The following is a 17,464-nucleotide window of genomic DNA, read 5'->3' on the forward strand; positions in this document are numbered from 1 at the left end:
ATATTTTCTGGATGAGATGGGTGTAGATGTAAAGCTTCGATTGAGAAAATAATGGGCAAGATACTAAATTAATATAATTGCACACAATTGTATATTTTTCATTGGGTTTTCCAGTTTTATAAGGATTTCTGTGAGGAAGTATGTAAATAAGCCGGTCGTCTTGTTTTTTTGACCTCCCATATTATTTAAGCATAGTTTACAGTTAATTCCAAACTAATGTAAGGTAATGTGTAACAAAAAATCGAATATGACTGACCTAAAGTTATGATATTCCTTTAATCTTCATTTCCTTATTGCCTCCAATTTATTGCACACAGCTGTACAGTCACCGGCAATAATATGTTACACAACGAAGGCCGCAAAAATATCTGACACGATCTTATTTGTAGCACAATAAGAGCGCGCTACATAGATTTGCGGCCTTCGTTGTGTAACATATTACTGCTGGTGACTGTACCTACTTTACGCCGAATATTATCTAGTGTATTCTTAAGATACTACGAGTACATTATTTGAGGAAACATTAAGTACATGACAAAATATTCTGAAGCCAGAAATACGTCGAATCGTACTGATAAGGCGGGTTTGGCTTTGGCGAGCTCTCCATACGAGTAGGTATGTTGTTAATAACAGCGCAAATTGTAGGTCTGACGTGCAGAATAATCAAACATACTAGTCGCCAAGGCTGCCGCGATCGTCACCGTCTCGAAGTTCGTAATGTGTAACAATAAGCACTCAATGTCAAAGCCAACAATACCACGTTTACATGGAAGAAAAACAAACAATTCCGCGAATTAACCGAACCACCATTGACTGGATATAAAGTCAACTAGTACATTTCGTGCCCCACACGCCACGACTCCATATCAAGTCGTGGTTTTGGTCAGGTTAGTTTACGTGCAATTTGGCGTTGCCGTGGTGGTGGAAAGGTTAAAACACCAAAGAACAGTGTCTCCCATGATACGTTCTTCTTATTAACTGTTTCATTTGAATGCGTGTCGGACGCTGTTTATGCTTCCGAGTCATTTATATTCACTATCCACTTATACATGTTTGCAGAAATCCATTCAAGTACCTATGTTTATTTTATGTAGGTTTAACTACTTACTTTAGTTTATATTAATATTTTGCAATATCATCTAAACAATCAAAAGTTACTCAGAAATGAGCAGTATAAATAGCTCTTTATCGATAAATTATATGATATTGAAATGTGTAATAAAGACCTATTATATGGTAAGACTAAAGTTCAACAAAACAGTGTACGGAGGTTACTACGCAGGATTCGCCCTTTAGCAAGATATGCAAACGAGTTGGGAAGGTAAAGCCGAGAGTTTATGTTCCTATAATAGCTATGTTAATGTCGGGCACAGAGCGGGACAGGAACACCTATGTAGAAGAGAGCAGCCTGCCGCACACGATATACAGAATATACACCCACGATGTTGGGGGATCAGCTCGTAACAAAATGCGATCTCATTTCTCTTAGCTTACCCTCGGAAAAGACATCATAAACCTTTTTGAACGTTTACATTTTTATAAGGTTTGGTTGGCACGTTTCACTCCGTGGCCAATATAAATTTATAACAAGAGACTGCATGATTTTAACAATAATATGTACACAACCAAACGTCTACCGTCTCCGTCTGCACATACTACCAAATGCCTGAAAATTACAGTTGAATCTACATGATTTCATTAACATGCTGCTGATATTAAAGAACGCTTGAGTCATAGACACTTGTAGTTTTATAATATATTATCATATTTATTGAGGTATCGACTTGGGTCGTCCCATTCGTTTTTCGTCAAGTTCTTAAATTAGTCCTATTCTGCTTTCGTCACTCATTCTACATTCGTTACAATCGTCGGTGGCTTTCAATGTAAAATGAGTGACGAAAGCAGAATAGGAGTAATTTAAGAACTTGACGAAAGACGAATGGAACGACCAAAGACGATACCTTTATTGAAGCAGACGTAGAAGTCTATTAGGCCTACTCTGCCTCGGCATGGTATGTCCGCGTCCGGCGTGTTAGTTCGCATAGCCCGCAAATGCGTGCAAGCGAACGCGGAACTATAAAACCACCTCTATTCGTCCGCGATGCGCGGGGACGCGCAAGGTGACCCGCGCCACAACAATCATTGCCATTCACGTGTATAACTTATTGTAATTAATTCCATCGGTACATAAAAGCCCATACAAATAATGTATTTACAAGTAATTCTTAGTTGACGCGGTAATTATCACGATAAGAGAGAGATAGACGGCTAATTGATAAAGACGGAACGAGGAAGCGTTTAAGTGAAGTACAAAACTGTATAAATAGAGGAACAATTGTAAATGTGACATGCAAGCAATGGCCATCCGCTATAGGAAAAAAATGCCATTGGATTTACAAGTAACGAGACTATTTATCATCGTCAAGGTGACTATAGGAAAATTTTTATATTTAGCGAAAACAGGAAATATATGCTCATCACGTAAACACATCTGGTAAGTTTTTTGTCAATAGGAAATAAGTAATAATAATACTATAAGGGCTTAGTTAAATATAACTGATTATTAAAAATCATACGGCAGTCGCGAGGTGAAAACAATGTGATACGTACTATATTGTCGTTATCGGTTTGACATTGAGAGATAAAATAATCAATGTGTGGTACAGAGAATATGTCAGTAGGTAAATACTGTTGTTCATACCTACATATTATTTATTTCTAATTATATATTTTGCGCATTTGCAGACTGCTCTGTTACGTAGACATGTAAATGGAAACCAAATTATTTTGGTAGTTTGACTGTAGTGTAATGTACTTATCGTCTGGGGTTCGAATAGACACCGCCGGATATCACTCCCAGATCCACTGAACCCTTGGCATGGATCCAAAATCGTACCCACAGGCGGTAATGCAAAAAATGGAACGTGCAAATGGATTCTCCATTATTTTCCACTTTAGGGCAAGATTTATATCACAGGGCCAATTCAATAATGAATTACAAATACGTATTTGATAGCTAATCGATAAATAAATTATTAATCGCGATTAGAACAGGGATGCGAATTTAATTTACCAGGTAAATTTCGTTACCTAAATACGACAAAAATGTAAACGGAAATCCCACTGTGACTGCGGCCGAATTAAAACTCAGAAACAGTGACATGTAGTCGATTTGTTGCAAAGCTGTTTGCGACACCTGGCTTATTGTGCATACCATTGTGACGCGTTATAAATTGATATCTTTCACTTTATAATCATAGAGGAAGTGGGGCTCTCAATGTCAGTATCGAGCGACGTAGCGCTGAAAATCATGGCGTATAAAGAATTGATGTATTCTGGGCTGTTATTGCTTACCGGACGAATCGCGTCAGGTAAAACCAGTACGATTGAGACCCTGGTTACGATTAGTTGTAACGTATAGCGAGGTTAAGTTTTACTAGTGTTGTTCCTGAAGTGTAGCGCTGAGACCTCGCGTCACGACCGCTGCAGCTGCAGTGACCGCCGGCATCGACATCAATTCGCAAGCGATAACGTTGTAATTAAAATAAAAAAATAACTGAAATCTTTTACGTACTTCAACCAAGCTGAGCGTCCAGTTTGTTGGTTATACCTAGAAAGGAAACGAACAGGTTGATAATGTGTTAATAAGTAACTATACAAATTAAAGGACGGCACACGGCTGGCTGGGAAGGTTGCGGGGAGGCCTAGGATCAAGGTTGGTGCGAGCTACTCGTGTATCATGGGCACTTCGGAGCGAGGATAAGCTGCTACGCGGAAGCAAACGCGAGGCCGAGGACGGACGGACCAATTCACTAACTGAATACGATCCGCTTGCCCGTTAAAAATGGTACACCCACACATTTTTGTGCAACGAATGTGAACGTTGGAATGTAAGAATAGTAAATGGTGTAAAAATATCTTCTAATGCTAGATTATATATTGTAAAATATTTTGGCTTCTATACGAGTTATATTTTCTTACGCGGAAGTGTATATAATACCTGGATGTACATAATACTTATTGTAAAGCGAAACAGGTTAACTACAAAACAAATTTGAATACGAATGTTATCTTTCGAGTAAGGTCGGAAGTAGCAGAGCTTGACATAAATCACTAACATCTGGCTAACATCATCACGAACAAGGTGTCTCGGCAAAAAAACTATTTCACGAAAAAATACAACGCACCTGCTGGTGTGTCGCTGGCTAAGATACATTATACGTATAAACCATGTTATACGTTAACATGGTTTATATCTCTACATAACTACTACTAATACCTTTAAACGAGCAATTCTTGTTATATATATTTATTTATTTTTTTAATCACGGAAACGGTTCTAACGATTTCTATAAAATTGGCTATATGGAGGTTTTCGGGGGCGATAAATCGATCTAGGTCTTATCTCTGGGAAAACGCGCATTTTTGAGTTTTATGTTTTCCGAGCAAAGCTCAGTCTCCCAGATATTTACTGATTTACATTAGGTACAGTCACCTGCAATAATATGTTACCCTGCAAAGGCCGCAAAAATATGTGACACGCTCTTATGGCTCTACAAATAAAGTCGTGTCAGATATTTTTGCGGCCTTCGTTGTGTAACATATTATTGCAGGTGACTGTACTTAATTAAGTTTAATTAGGAAATGACTACAGTCATGACTAGTAGGTACGATTCGGGCGATTAGTCATGTCTAATACAAATTGGATACAGTACCGTCCCTGTTTAACATGTTTTAAATACAAAGAGCAGTGTCAGCGGCTGCGAGACGATTATGCAATAGCGGGCCAAACGCACGTGACAGCAAGGTGGGCGCACCGAAACTGACCGCGGCATACTGCCTGACAAGACTCCGCATCGTGAAGTATGAATAGTTGAGTACCTATATAATTATAAATACCAAGCTGTACCTATACTTTTGACGACCGTCGTCGTCGTCGTGGAAGTCATTCGACACCCTCTTATAGGAGGGTGTGAGCCTCTTCCGCCGTTGGGCTGCGGAGGCTGAATCATGTCGCGCCCCACCTTGTGGGGTTTTGACGACCGGTCTGGCCTAGTGGGTAGTGACCCTGCCTATGAAGCCGATGGTCCCGGGTTCGAATCCCGGTAAGGGTATTTATTTGTGTGATGACACATATTTGTTCCTGAGTCATGGTTGTTTTCTATGTATATATAAATATGTATGTATCATATATATATCGTTGTCTAAGTACCCACAACACAAGCCTTCATGGACTTACAGTGGGGTTTAGTCAATTCGTGTAAAAAAATGTCCTATAATATTTATTTATACTATTTGTTAAATTCTGTGTCGCGAGCTACACCACTCAGTTGTATTAGGTACCCTTTGCCCATGCAATAAACATAAAAAATATACGAGGAAACGGAAATACTCTTGTCTTAACTCAACCTGTAGGTATCGGGTGTTTTAGTTGTAAGTTAGGTCAAGTAATTACATCAAACTCAAATTATAACAAATCATTAGCATTACACAAATTATGTACAATATACCTACATACCATTATTGACTTCTATCGGTCTCCCATTTATTATTGTAAGTAAAACATGCTAGATAATAACTTAGTAATCATAAGTCGGAACATTGTATGAAAGAGCGAATTCCTCCTATAAATACCAGTTATTCACTTAGGAGGATTCGACTCATTCGACACACCTGTGTATACCCACTGCACGTTATATGTATCGATAAATTTGTTTTTTTTTTTCTAATTAATAGTTACTTAATGCACTACCACTGAGTTAATAAGGGGGAGGCCTATGTTCAGCAGTGGACGTGTTATGGCTGAGATGATGATGAGTTACTTAATATTTGTAATATTCAAATCGTAAGCGGAGATGCAATTGAAATGAGCAAAACACCCAATATTAGTGTCCACGAATTAACTCATAGCCTGCGTTAGTAAAGTGATCTATGGATACACTACACCACACTGCATCAAACGGCATCACATTAAGCAATCGCCCATTCGAAAGCAAAGACACCGATCGAAGCAGCCCGTGGAAACGCTAATCTAACTGGGACAGATTGATTTACAACTCAAACAAGAAACTGTGCCGCCGAGGCCCTGCAACGTGTTCCACATTGTTTCACTATTAATATGCAAACAGATATCAACTGCTGCAAATTCAATGTGCGCTAGTCTACGCATACTTTTTCTGCTTGTGATCCTCAATGTTAGCGGCATTTAATGAATAAGGCCGAATCATTTCGGCCTCAAGTTTTATTACCCTATGAATAACTAGAGACGACCAAAACGATTGGCAACACCTTGACTTCAGCCTAATATAAATTTGCATGACCCTACTTCCTGGAGTACTGGCGAGGGTCGTTACTGTCGATTATATTTAATTCTATGTCACACTGTCTAAAGGTCATACCCATTTGCAGTCGAGACAAAAGAAATAGCTATTCTAATGTGCTACTGTTGTAGTAGTATACCACCGCAGTAGTTTGTCTTTATACAGTCCTTAATTTTACAATTTTATTACAGTATTCTTCAACGCTTGCTGAGTTCCGTATCGCTTAAATATCTGTTTCCTTACAAACGTGCCCTTTTGATATTATTGCATTAAAAACGTAAATTCTCGGTAAATAATCGTGTAATTGTAACTCAATGCTTAAGGTCGCTTTTATTCACTATATCAATGAGAGCTTAACCTACATGCAATTTGTTCAAAGGCTTCATTATGGTCAATTATGATGATTTATTGTAGGTGTATGTTATTTCATTTAGATTTTCCAGTGACCCTGGTGTGCTCGCGAATGTCGTGCACGTCTGACGGCGCCTGAGCGGCTAACCGCGAAAACCGAATTTCGCAAATTGCGGGGATCTTTCTCTTTTACTCCAATGAAGGCGTAATTTAGAGTGACAGAAAAAATTCCCGCAATTTGCGAACTTCGATTTTCGCGGTTATAGCCCTGTATGGATTCGATTCAGACTTAATAAGTTGTTTGGCTGTAGCCTAAAGGTTCCGTCACACAGGCGCGTATTCCGGGCGTTAAAAGGGCGCACCCCGCTCACGCGCCGCCTGCAAAACGCGCCTGTGTTACGGAGCCTTTAATTAAATAGAGGGCTAGTGCGTCGTCAAATGTGTCGCTAAGTGTGTAGCAAGCCTAACGACGCAAGCGCAGCAGCAAAGCCAGCAGCGACATCGAGCACGCGACCCGGTTCGCCGCTCGGGAAAGCATCGACAAAACTCGGTTGAGGCCGCACACAACGAGGCGAACGCACACTTTCGGTCTTCGCATGCGAACTGTGTTCATATATTGTAATGTACTAATCCAACTCTAATAATGTATGTATTAAAATATGCAATTATTGCCATTATATATTTTTTTTGTTTTACCTATGACATCATTATCCAATTTTCTAAGACTGTATTTTTGCCAGCGTGAACCTACTTTGTAAAACAAAGGTCTGATGTTGATTTAGCATTGCAGGCTTTAGTCGGATGAAGCAAAACATATGTCATTTACGAGGTTGTTTATTTAAGATGTATGTATTCAAGGTGGAGTTTAATATTTGAAGTTAAATTTTAGAATTTGTTCAGCTATGTATGTACGTCCGCGACCTTGGATTTGACGCCCCCGTTCCACTTTCCAAAATCTTCACAATGCGTTAATCATTGTTTATCAGGGACCGATCATACCTACAGTAGGTTATTCATGCGCGTTGATTCATAGTTTGAATTAATCTCCAGAAATTGGGGCACGCTGACTTCTTTATTAATCGTGGCTTGAATGCTATGGCAAATTAGGAATTATGTCACGGATAAGTTTTCATTAGCTATCATGTAAAGTGGGCTTAAGTGTTTGAAATTATGTGGAATGAAGCTTGATTAAAGTTTCGTCGTTTAGCGTCGGTGGGCGTGAACTCGTGAAGCCACACGTGCGTTCGTCTTAGCATTACGGCCGCTCAGTTTCGGGTCATGCGGCGCGGTAAGGGGCACAAGGTAAAAGATGGTGCATTGAAAGTGGCCTTAAGCCCAATAGCGATCTGTGGCCGCGTTGCTTCCTATTGGCGTCGAGGCGACAATGCCACCGGCTCCGGCTGCCGCGAAGGTGACGAAGCGGAGGTCGGTCTTCGCTCGACCACCGCGCCACCCTTCTAATGTTACGTGGAAATCGGATTATGCAGCGGAAGTATTGGCTTGTTCAGTCAGACTAGCCGCGTGAAACCAAAGTTACTTACTTAATGACTTTTCATTGATGTAATGCAACGACTTTCACACATCGGTTAGTTTCCGTTCGGATGAATGGATAACCACCATACTAATTTGAGCTAATTTTCCCGCGTCGTGATGAAAATTAAAAGTCAATCTTTTTCCTTTAGTCTGTACGAAAAGACATTAGAAATAAAAGCGGTCACCCATTAGATTGACCTAAATGAAAACCCTTGAAAGTAACTTCTGAATGTGAATGAATTGACCTTAAGCGTGGACAACTTTTCTTTCTAGTAGGGGCCAGTTTCGATAGTTAAAAAAACCCATTAAATTTAGTATTACAATAATAACAGCAATAAATCAAAAAGTTACAAAATGCTGTTACAGTCTTTAACTAGGTGATCTACTTACGGTTATAGAAACTATCAAGTTCAGTCATTAGTTCAGTAGCAACAGTGGGTTTGTAATAATTTTCCCGTAAACAACAAGAATATAAAAAGTAATATATATAGCCGGTACAGTGAACCTCGGTAACATTGAATGATTAAATGAGATCAGGGAAGGTGGAAGTATAAGTACTGGAGTTTTACGAGTTAGTCGACCCTCGGTGACTACCGGCGGGAGGTAAAGAGGGCGCGCAAAGGGCGTAGGGACCGCGCGGGGGAGGACCCTGACACAGATCAGCGAAGCGCCGTGGAGGCCTCGAGATTCGGCTGCTATAACATCGATTCCTCGTACCATACCGTGTTACGCACAAAATGGGTCAACCGCTCTCCGGCGGTGAAGCGTTGGAGTACGCGCAATGTCCCCGTTCCGAATTGCTCCCTCGGTAAATTAACGCCTCACGCTATTGTAACGACCACGATATAACTCGGCCACGGATAACTTTACGTACTTATCAATCCAAGATTGACATTGAAGGCTAACAAAACTAATAGCTTACATAGTGACATACATAATCCTCGCGGATGGTGTTCTAAAGGTTGAATTTATTTAGCTATTTGAGAGTCCGAATTAGAATCAATTAAACTTTCTTTGATTGTAATCGATTGAACAATTTCCTATTCCTTATATGTCTGTTTATGAGGTCTTTCACCGATATTTGTCATCAAGAGCTGACGTTGAAATGAAAGTCTTATAAAAATACATATTGAGGTTCATGTACCCACAATTAACTCTCCGCCAGTTCTTATGAATTGAATTGTACACTTACGCTCCCAAAATAATAAAAGAAAACCATTGTTAGCTTTTAATTTCAAAACAGCTTGATGTACTATTTTTAAAATAGGTATTCATTGTTTCAATGTTACAAAATTACCGATGACCAAAAATAGAAATTAATGTTTGCCACGTTGTTGTAATTCTGAAAGGCGCATGTAGCGACTAATTTGATGGCTTAACACCGACTATCCTCAGTGGAAAGGAGGTGGAGTGTCGCAACGCCGCGGCCAGGCCGTCGTTACCAAGCTGAAAGTGCCTGGTGAAACTGACGAGACCGGGTCACGTACGTTCTCTCGATTCGTACGCTGCAATATGCGCAAATGGTTTTTTTTATAAATGATTTTCTAACAAATACCTTTTAAAACGAACAGGGCTTAGATTGTTAGCTAAAGACATTCCTGGATGGTTAAAGAAGCGTGTCGGCGTACAGATTTTCTTTGCGTAGAGAAAACCTTGCGAACAACATTCAAACAAGGATTTGACCGCTATCTCGCCCGTTAACTAATATTGCTAAACCTATTGTCTTAACTGAGAGCTCGTCTAAAGTACAACTTGATCTCATGGATCCGTAACAACTTTGTGTAAACTAAGATAACACTACACTGGTTGGCACGCAGCGATAAGTTCTGTCAGCGTTGTAAATAACTTTCCTGACGAGATGCCACGTAATGTATATAATGACGTAGTCTAGACTAGAAGGACTCCAGCGTTTTCAAAACCATACCACTAGCTGTTACATAACGGTTCACTTTGTGGGTTTTCGCGTATTTACAAAACGCTTGATTACCTATCGCCTTGGCCTTTGTGCATCGACGAAGTTCTTTCGAATGACAATAAGTGTCTCGAAACAGCCATGGCATTTACTAAATAGACTAAACGGTGTCGAGACCGAGCGTAACAAGCTGTACGAAAAGGCATAGATGTTGGTGAAACAATAATCGAGATCAGCAGAGAACTATGCTTAGCTTTGCATCGAGAAGAAATAGGAGAGTGTTTTCCGTTCGTAGAGTTAAGTACCTACGTGAATAATAATAATTATACATATTTATTAGTAAGATGGACTACTGGCCGTGAATCAATTATGTTACTATGTTTAATTTGTAATTTAGAACGTGACATTGTGCAGATCATTTTTGCTGCTCAAGGAAAACAAAAGATTGTAACTATTAAAGATTTTTATTTACAAAAACTGGGTTAGTTCCTGGGTTCCTACCTATTTTCGCAAATAGATAGTTACGTATGTAATGCGACAAGGTAATGCGCAAATGGTTATTTGAGGAGCTTATAGCGATTGGCGAATGACGATAATTAGCTATGTTAGGTACGCACGTTTCAGATAATGTGTGATAACCGCCCGCCATGAAAAATACGCTTGCGTCACTATTTAATCAGTACCGGTAGTGTATCGCCGGCTTAAACACACAAGAAGCTACGAGTTTAAATAGCCTTGGCCTTGCAAGAATAAGCATATAAAACGATATAATAAAGCCACTGCTAGGACTAAACGTGTATTACTTAATCACGCTAGCACATTTCGGGTACATTTCGGCGCGAGTTAGATATCTTGCATTGACACTAACAAATAACAATGCGGTTATTAACAATTGGGTATAATCTTAAGGACGTTAAGTTATACGGAGTACTTTCGAATTGTTTTCAGAGATAGGTGCAGTTTAAACTGTACCTTATGGAAGTAGCATAAGGTGGTATTCGGTGAAGCTGCGTTGGTCGCATCGGCTTGTTCTATTTTCCAAGTTAATATTGAACTCTCGTCGGAGCGAGTGTGGGAGTATTTCGATTGGACACGCGACAAGCGTTTTGTAAAATAAAAACGCAACCGCGATATAAATAAACTTACACATCGGTAACGTTGTTTTTTTCACTTTACACGTCTGTGGGCTCAATATTATGAATACAGTAATATGGGTACCAACTTTATTAACATAAGAACACAACTGAGACTTAAAAACATGTTAAGGAAACATCAACCAATTTATATTGATAGGTAAATCATTATAACGTGCCCACTTTGAACTATTTGAAAGCATTAGCACATTCATGACACAATTAGAACTTGGATTATGGCCAGTGGCAGAACAACCTATAATTCATTGACTACATTCTTTACGATTTGCCTTTCATTATTTCAGTAAACGTTCTATGTAACGGACAGTTTAGTTTAACCGGGAGTTATCTTAGACAAAACGCCACGGCGCCAAAGCCCAGTTTAGTTATCGCATTCCGCTGTCAGGGGCATTATTCCAGTCGCATACCGAGTGGAACGTTCAGACTCACCAATATAAGTACGCTCCTTAGTTTCGCTGTTGAATGTTACACTGGTTCACCACAGCGTTCCACTCGATAAGCAAAGGGAACGATCGGCCAGGAGCAGAAAACGCGGGCGGGACTGGCCGCAATCTCTCGCTCTGTAAACTCGCACTGCCCTCAGATAAATTCAATACTCTTGCGAAATGTTCTCGTAAAATATGCTGCTTTATAATCCGCCTGCGCTTGGGGTTGCTCGCTTAACCTAGTTAGTAAGTATAAGTACTTACAGAAACGGCTCCAATAGTGGTGCTCTTATAGTTTTAGTCTATAAAGATAGGTACGAGGGTCGCACTGAAATATTCGGGAATGGGACACTTAGAAATAACATAATAGAAAGAGGCATATAATTTATAAAAATGTAACTCTTTATAAAACTTTTAAGGTATATTCCATTTGGTTGTCATTTGTATTTAAGAATTACTGGCAATTTGAAAATTGTATGTCGAACATTATTTGAATTTTTGACCAAGTGATTTTTCGGATCATATTTTTAAACGGTTTTCAATATGCCCTCAGCGAACAAATAAAAGTTACAAAGGGCTTCTCTTATTTTTTTATGAACTAGAGTTCATCGTACGCTCGTTTGCAGTTAAAATTAAATATGAAAGTCACTTTCATTTTATCCCATGGGTGATCTTAAAGAAGCATGTCATTCCAAAGCGACGTCAAAAATTAAAATCGCATTTGTGCTGTTAATTAAAAAGACTGCCAAAAAAGTTGCATGTCGGCAGATTTCGACATTCCTAAATATTCATATGACAACAGTAAAAAAATCTTTTATATACATATATATGTAAAAAAAACTTCAATTCCGTTGGCTACTCCACGAATTTCATACAAAACCACTAAGGCCCCAAAATCGCCATACAAAAAGGACTTTGGGATTATGAGCCGTGTGCATTACAGAATGATTACTTTCAAAAGAAAATTTATATGCGTGGTCAGTTTGAGTTTAAGTATGCATTAAAATAAAGATTGACTGTCTAGATGCGACAGTTTTCTCTATTCCCGACATTTTCAGTGCAACCCTCGTAGCAAGGGTTTTGGGGTCAGTCAATAGAAATGGACGCCGCCCCGTAATGCTTATTTACATGAAGACTCCAGTGAAATGAGTTCACACTTATCAGTTGTTATTATTGAGAGAGTAAGTAGGCTCGTTTGGTCGTAACTTGTAATTAATGAGGTAAGTAAATAAATAAAAGCGTTACAGGTCGCTAAGTGAAACAAGCGATATGTGTAAAGAATGCGGTGTAAGTCAGTAGCTGTCGCTAGAGCTCATCTTGGCGAGAGTTGCATGGCGGAGAGATCATAAAATTGCAGCGTTTCTCTTGTTTACACACATTCAATCCGTAAGAGTTCGATCGAACTATGCACGTCCGTTTGTATCGAGTCTTAGGGCGAATAAGTACTTTAGTGGTATATGTATAGGACTGCAGACGTTGGGGCATCGAGCCGGAAGCCCCCGCGACTTAACGATATTTCTTGCACTTTCCGTTGTGTTGTGTGAGGCTAACGACCCCTGGAAGGCGAATCCCCATCCGCGGGTAAGAAAGCTTGCAAAATTTTCCTTTAGAGATAGGGCCATAACTGCATTTGTAATGTGTTTCTATAGCTTATACGAAGAATAGCTTCCTCAAAATCGTCAGTCATTGAGATTGATATTCAGAAGGTTGTGAATAACAACAAAGGAAATAACCTTAAGCAAAAGGTACAAAACTTAAAAAAAGCCTCATGGGCACGAGCGCTTTCCGGCCGGAGCTACCTGCTGAGGGATATATATGCGAGTCCTTACTTTTTATTATACAATTTTGGAGAGGCAAGAACGATAAAATGTTTTGGTTTAATATTACTAATATATCAGACATTGAGACAAAAACATTTACTAATAACAAATAAGAAATTCCACATATTGGTGAATATGCTGGATATGGACAACTTCAGAGTAATGAATAAACATTCAACGTAAACATAATATCGACATCAGATGTAAGTGGGCGAAGTAACAGTGGGGTAAACTATTTAGGGTTACCTACCTTGACGAACGAGGGTGCTAAAGAATAAAGAGAAAACGTCGATGTCGTTACACGAGGGCGAATGTCAGGGGAGAGATAAGCGTCTACCAACGCCGTATCAAAATAATAACAAGTTAAGTAATGTCAGGCAAGTTAAAAACGTATTAAAATGTTAATCACGCCAGTCGTTAACTGATGATAATGGTAATTGTTTGTAAAAGTGAGTCGATTTCTATGCTGCTCCCTCTACCGCTAGTTCAGCTTACACAACAAGGAAAGTTAAATACGTGTGCGGGGGCACACTAACTTTCGCCCATTGTAATGTTATAAATGAAATCAAACACACCATCACTCACAAAAAGTACTCATTCGATAACAGAATTATAAACACACCTCAAATAAACAACAAATCTAAACAACGAACACACAAATTTTTGTATGATGTATTCGTACCTATTTGCGAAATGTTCAGAATCAAACGTTATGCCAACCGAAAAGACGAAGTCCTTCGACGAACATGGTCAAATAAAACTAGTTCCGCGTTGACTCCACCAACCAAAATAGCTCACCTGGCTAAGGCCATTATTCGTTCGTATAATCCAATTTTCCAAAACGGTGGCACCACTTCGAGATCACAATTCACCACGGCAATGTTTAAAACGTAAGATAAATAGTATAAAATGTAATAGTCGCGAGTTGTATCACGTTTGACAGTTACACTTCACCACATGGTTGGGAGGTCGCGCGCGACAGCGTGACAGATGTGCGTAGCGCTCGACGACTGACGGGCGACTGGCGGTTGCGAGCGGCTGGGGAGGCGACTCCTCTGGCGCGGAGAGTGGAGGCGCTCTAGCGAGGGCGGAGCACCCGACGACCGGCGCCCGCGGGACAGCTGCGCAACACCGACCCTTTTTCCGTTCCCATCTTCATTGTCACCGATTTTCATAATTTCGCCCCCCGCGTTTATAGGAAGATAATGCAGAGCGACAGTCGTCAATTCTCTTGTAGAGCGTTTCGAAAGTTTATGATCAACAAACCATTACTGTTTTACTACCAAACGCTCTTGACCCCATTTTCGTCTAATTTATTGGGGATTTAGAAGGATCTAAATCATCCAGACTTTCCAATAAAAATAAACTCTATGAATAAGATTACGACTCTATGAAAAAGTCTAGATGTTTTTGATCAAAGTTTTGAGCTAAATTAAGCGATTATTATATTAAAACATATAGGTAAAATATAATGAATTGGTTATGTATGCCTCTGTGAAATGGTGACAAAGCGAAGTTGATAAGTTATTGTCACAATTCAAGTATGTAGTACAATTGAATATCATTTTCGATTCGACACCGCGCTTCGCGTTCAGTTGCAGGTTGGTTCAGTGCACGAAGGGAGAAGTTGTTGCCCCCGTGCAGAGCCTTGAGCCACCCCACTCGTCGAAACCCGCTTACCACGCTGCTGCCGGCTGCCGGCTTACATACGCATCTAATATGTGGACAGTAAACACTACACAATACATATTACACATATAGATTTGAAGCAGGCATGTTTGCAAAATAAACATAGGTACAATACATGAACATAGCAATACGCAAAGATCTCAATAAGTAAACAAACAATAATGTCATTCGCATGTGCAGCAAAGGCTTTTTAAACATAATATCATATAGTAAGCAAAAGCAAATAAAAACGAGGGCCTTTATGTAGTTCTTTTGAGATCTTTAGGTACAATTGGTGTCATAAACTTTTTGCTACATAATTATATTTTAGTAAACAATGGATTAATATAAGTAAACATGCAGCCCTTTATTCATTAGTAAAGCGAATCGTCCACGGAGTCGTTGCAAAGTCATAACGCGTGCATTGGCTGCGCCGCGAGGGTACATCAAAGTCATCGGATCGTCTCCCTATGTGACGACTCAGGCAGTCGACCTTGGTCCGAGCCTTCAGGGTTAACCTCGCGAGGAGAAAACGCCCTTCGGCCTTGGAGTCCTCCCGCTTTATCTGCTGATTCCAGCCTGTTCTATTGAAGAATATAGCCGAATTGTGCGTTTTGATACAGATCAAGCAAGATTTTCTTGCTTGCTGTAGACGCTATTGCGCTCTAAATGCACTTAACTATCAACATGCTACTGATAAAAAACAAACTTTAATACTTCAAATATTTGGCAACACAATGAGTAGATTGAAATATGGAGCTAAAATTTATTTACTTGTCAAGGCATTGTATATATTCTAACCTAACTGAAATATTCATAACTTTGAATTCGTTGGCAGTATGCGATTCCTGCGGGACAAGTTAGACCTAACTAGGTAGCACATGTAATTACCTACTTATAGCGGCACAAATTAAATTTGGAGTGAGTTAAGCCTGATTTTGGCACCTGGAGTCGCGACTTGGCACGGGATTTAACTGATAATTTACGAGAACATTGAATGACACAACGTTAGATCTATTCTGGTTTCTCTTGTGCTGGGCATCCTAGTGTAAGCACAGTAAAATTTATGTGCGCACCAATACCGCGTGATGTAATTACAGTGAAATCATAGTATTTCACGACTGTAGTCTGGGTAAATAAAACGCGTTTTAATGTCAATTTACTAAATTTTCAAGTAAACATAAAATGTATTAATAATAAATTTCAAGGTGTTGAATGTGTACCTAGTATTAGCAGTGGAATAAATGTAAATATATTAATTCAATCCTTGTTTCCATTGTGAATAATCAGTCACTCCAAAAAATAGGACGCATTGTAGAGCGATTATTACTCACGCATATGTGCCCAATGACAAAGCATACGACCGCTGATTGTACGCAAAATAAATCCAGACCAAACTCGCAAATTAAGCTATGTATGATTCACCAGAGAATCAATGTAAACATTTTTTAAGATTACGTTTTCTACTTAGTGTATAGTTTATAAACTCAATAAATATATATTATTACACAATTTTAAAATTAAATATGTAAAATCTTTGTTGATGAAGAATAAATAATAGGGAATAATTTTAACATCCTTTCAGGCCAATCGAACGTACAATATCTGAATGACATCGTTTAGATGTCATTTTGATGTTAGTGTGCATTCGAATTAGTCTGCTCTTAGGCCCACTTGCACCATACCAATAACCCGGGGTTAAGCGGTTAGACCGTTAACCCAGTGTCAAATTGTACTGGTAACGATGGTAACTTTGCTTTGCTAACTGGTGGTTTAACCGGTTAACCCCAGGTTAGTGGAATGGTGCAAGTGGGCTTTAGAGTTAAACCGAAAAAGCATCAACTGGTCTGGGATGTTGGGAGCTTGACTTGAGTAAACCGCACAGAACGGTCAAGAACCCTAATATAAGGTCTTGTATTTTGAGTTAGCCTTCAACGGGTTTTTCCTAAGGTTGGAATTTTCGTACCTCATTCAGTAGAATACGAGCGTAAATGAAAACAGAAAACATCTGGGAAACCACCATTAAGCGACAGCCAGTTAAGCCTTAATTAGATTACATTTAGTTTGAATTCGAATCAAATACGTCACAAGCTCACGTTAAATTTGATTCTTTCCTCGCATTACGTCATACTTTAAATGAAAAACTTGCAGAAAGCGTGTATGTAATTAGGTCTTAATTCGGAGCATTGTTTATTGTTTTAAAATACATTTCTGGTTTAAAAGACCCAGATATCTTTTTAGTATTTCGGATTTCATGATTTAACAGCAATTAAAGCGTTAA

General features: G+C 39.3%; 1 protein-coding gene across 4 annotated transcripts in view; it reads right to left on the minus strand.

The window, feature by feature from the left end:
* Nucleotides 1–17,464, minus strand: part of LOC134664436 (protein roadkill) — a 78,433-nt gene that overhangs the window by 23,096 nt on the left and 37,873 nt on the right. Inside the window, exons 1-2 of one of the 4 annotated variants that reach the window (XM_063521084.1) lie at nucleotides 14,314–14,549; nucleotides 3,575–3,610 (exon numbers count right to left, since the gene is read on the minus strand). The exons of 1 other annotated variant lie outside the window; for it this stretch is intronic. In XM_063521084.1, the coding sequence (XP_063377154.1) occupies nucleotides 3,575–3,610; nucleotides 14,314–14,327 (50 nt within the window). In that variant the 5' untranslated portion in view covers nucleotides 14,328–14,549. Of the gene's footprint in view, nucleotides 1–3,574; nucleotides 3,611–14,313; nucleotides 14,550–17,464 lie in introns of those variants that run through there. 2 more of the 4 variants (XM_063521086.1, XM_063521085.1) reach the window with 2 other exon arrangements.

Source organism: Cydia fagiglandana, chromosome 5 (assembly GCF_963556715.1).
Source record: "Cydia fagiglandana chromosome 5, ilCydFagi1.1, whole genome shotgun sequence".
Taxonomy (NCBI): domain Eukaryota; kingdom Metazoa; phylum Arthropoda; class Insecta; order Lepidoptera; family Tortricidae; genus Cydia; species Cydia fagiglandana.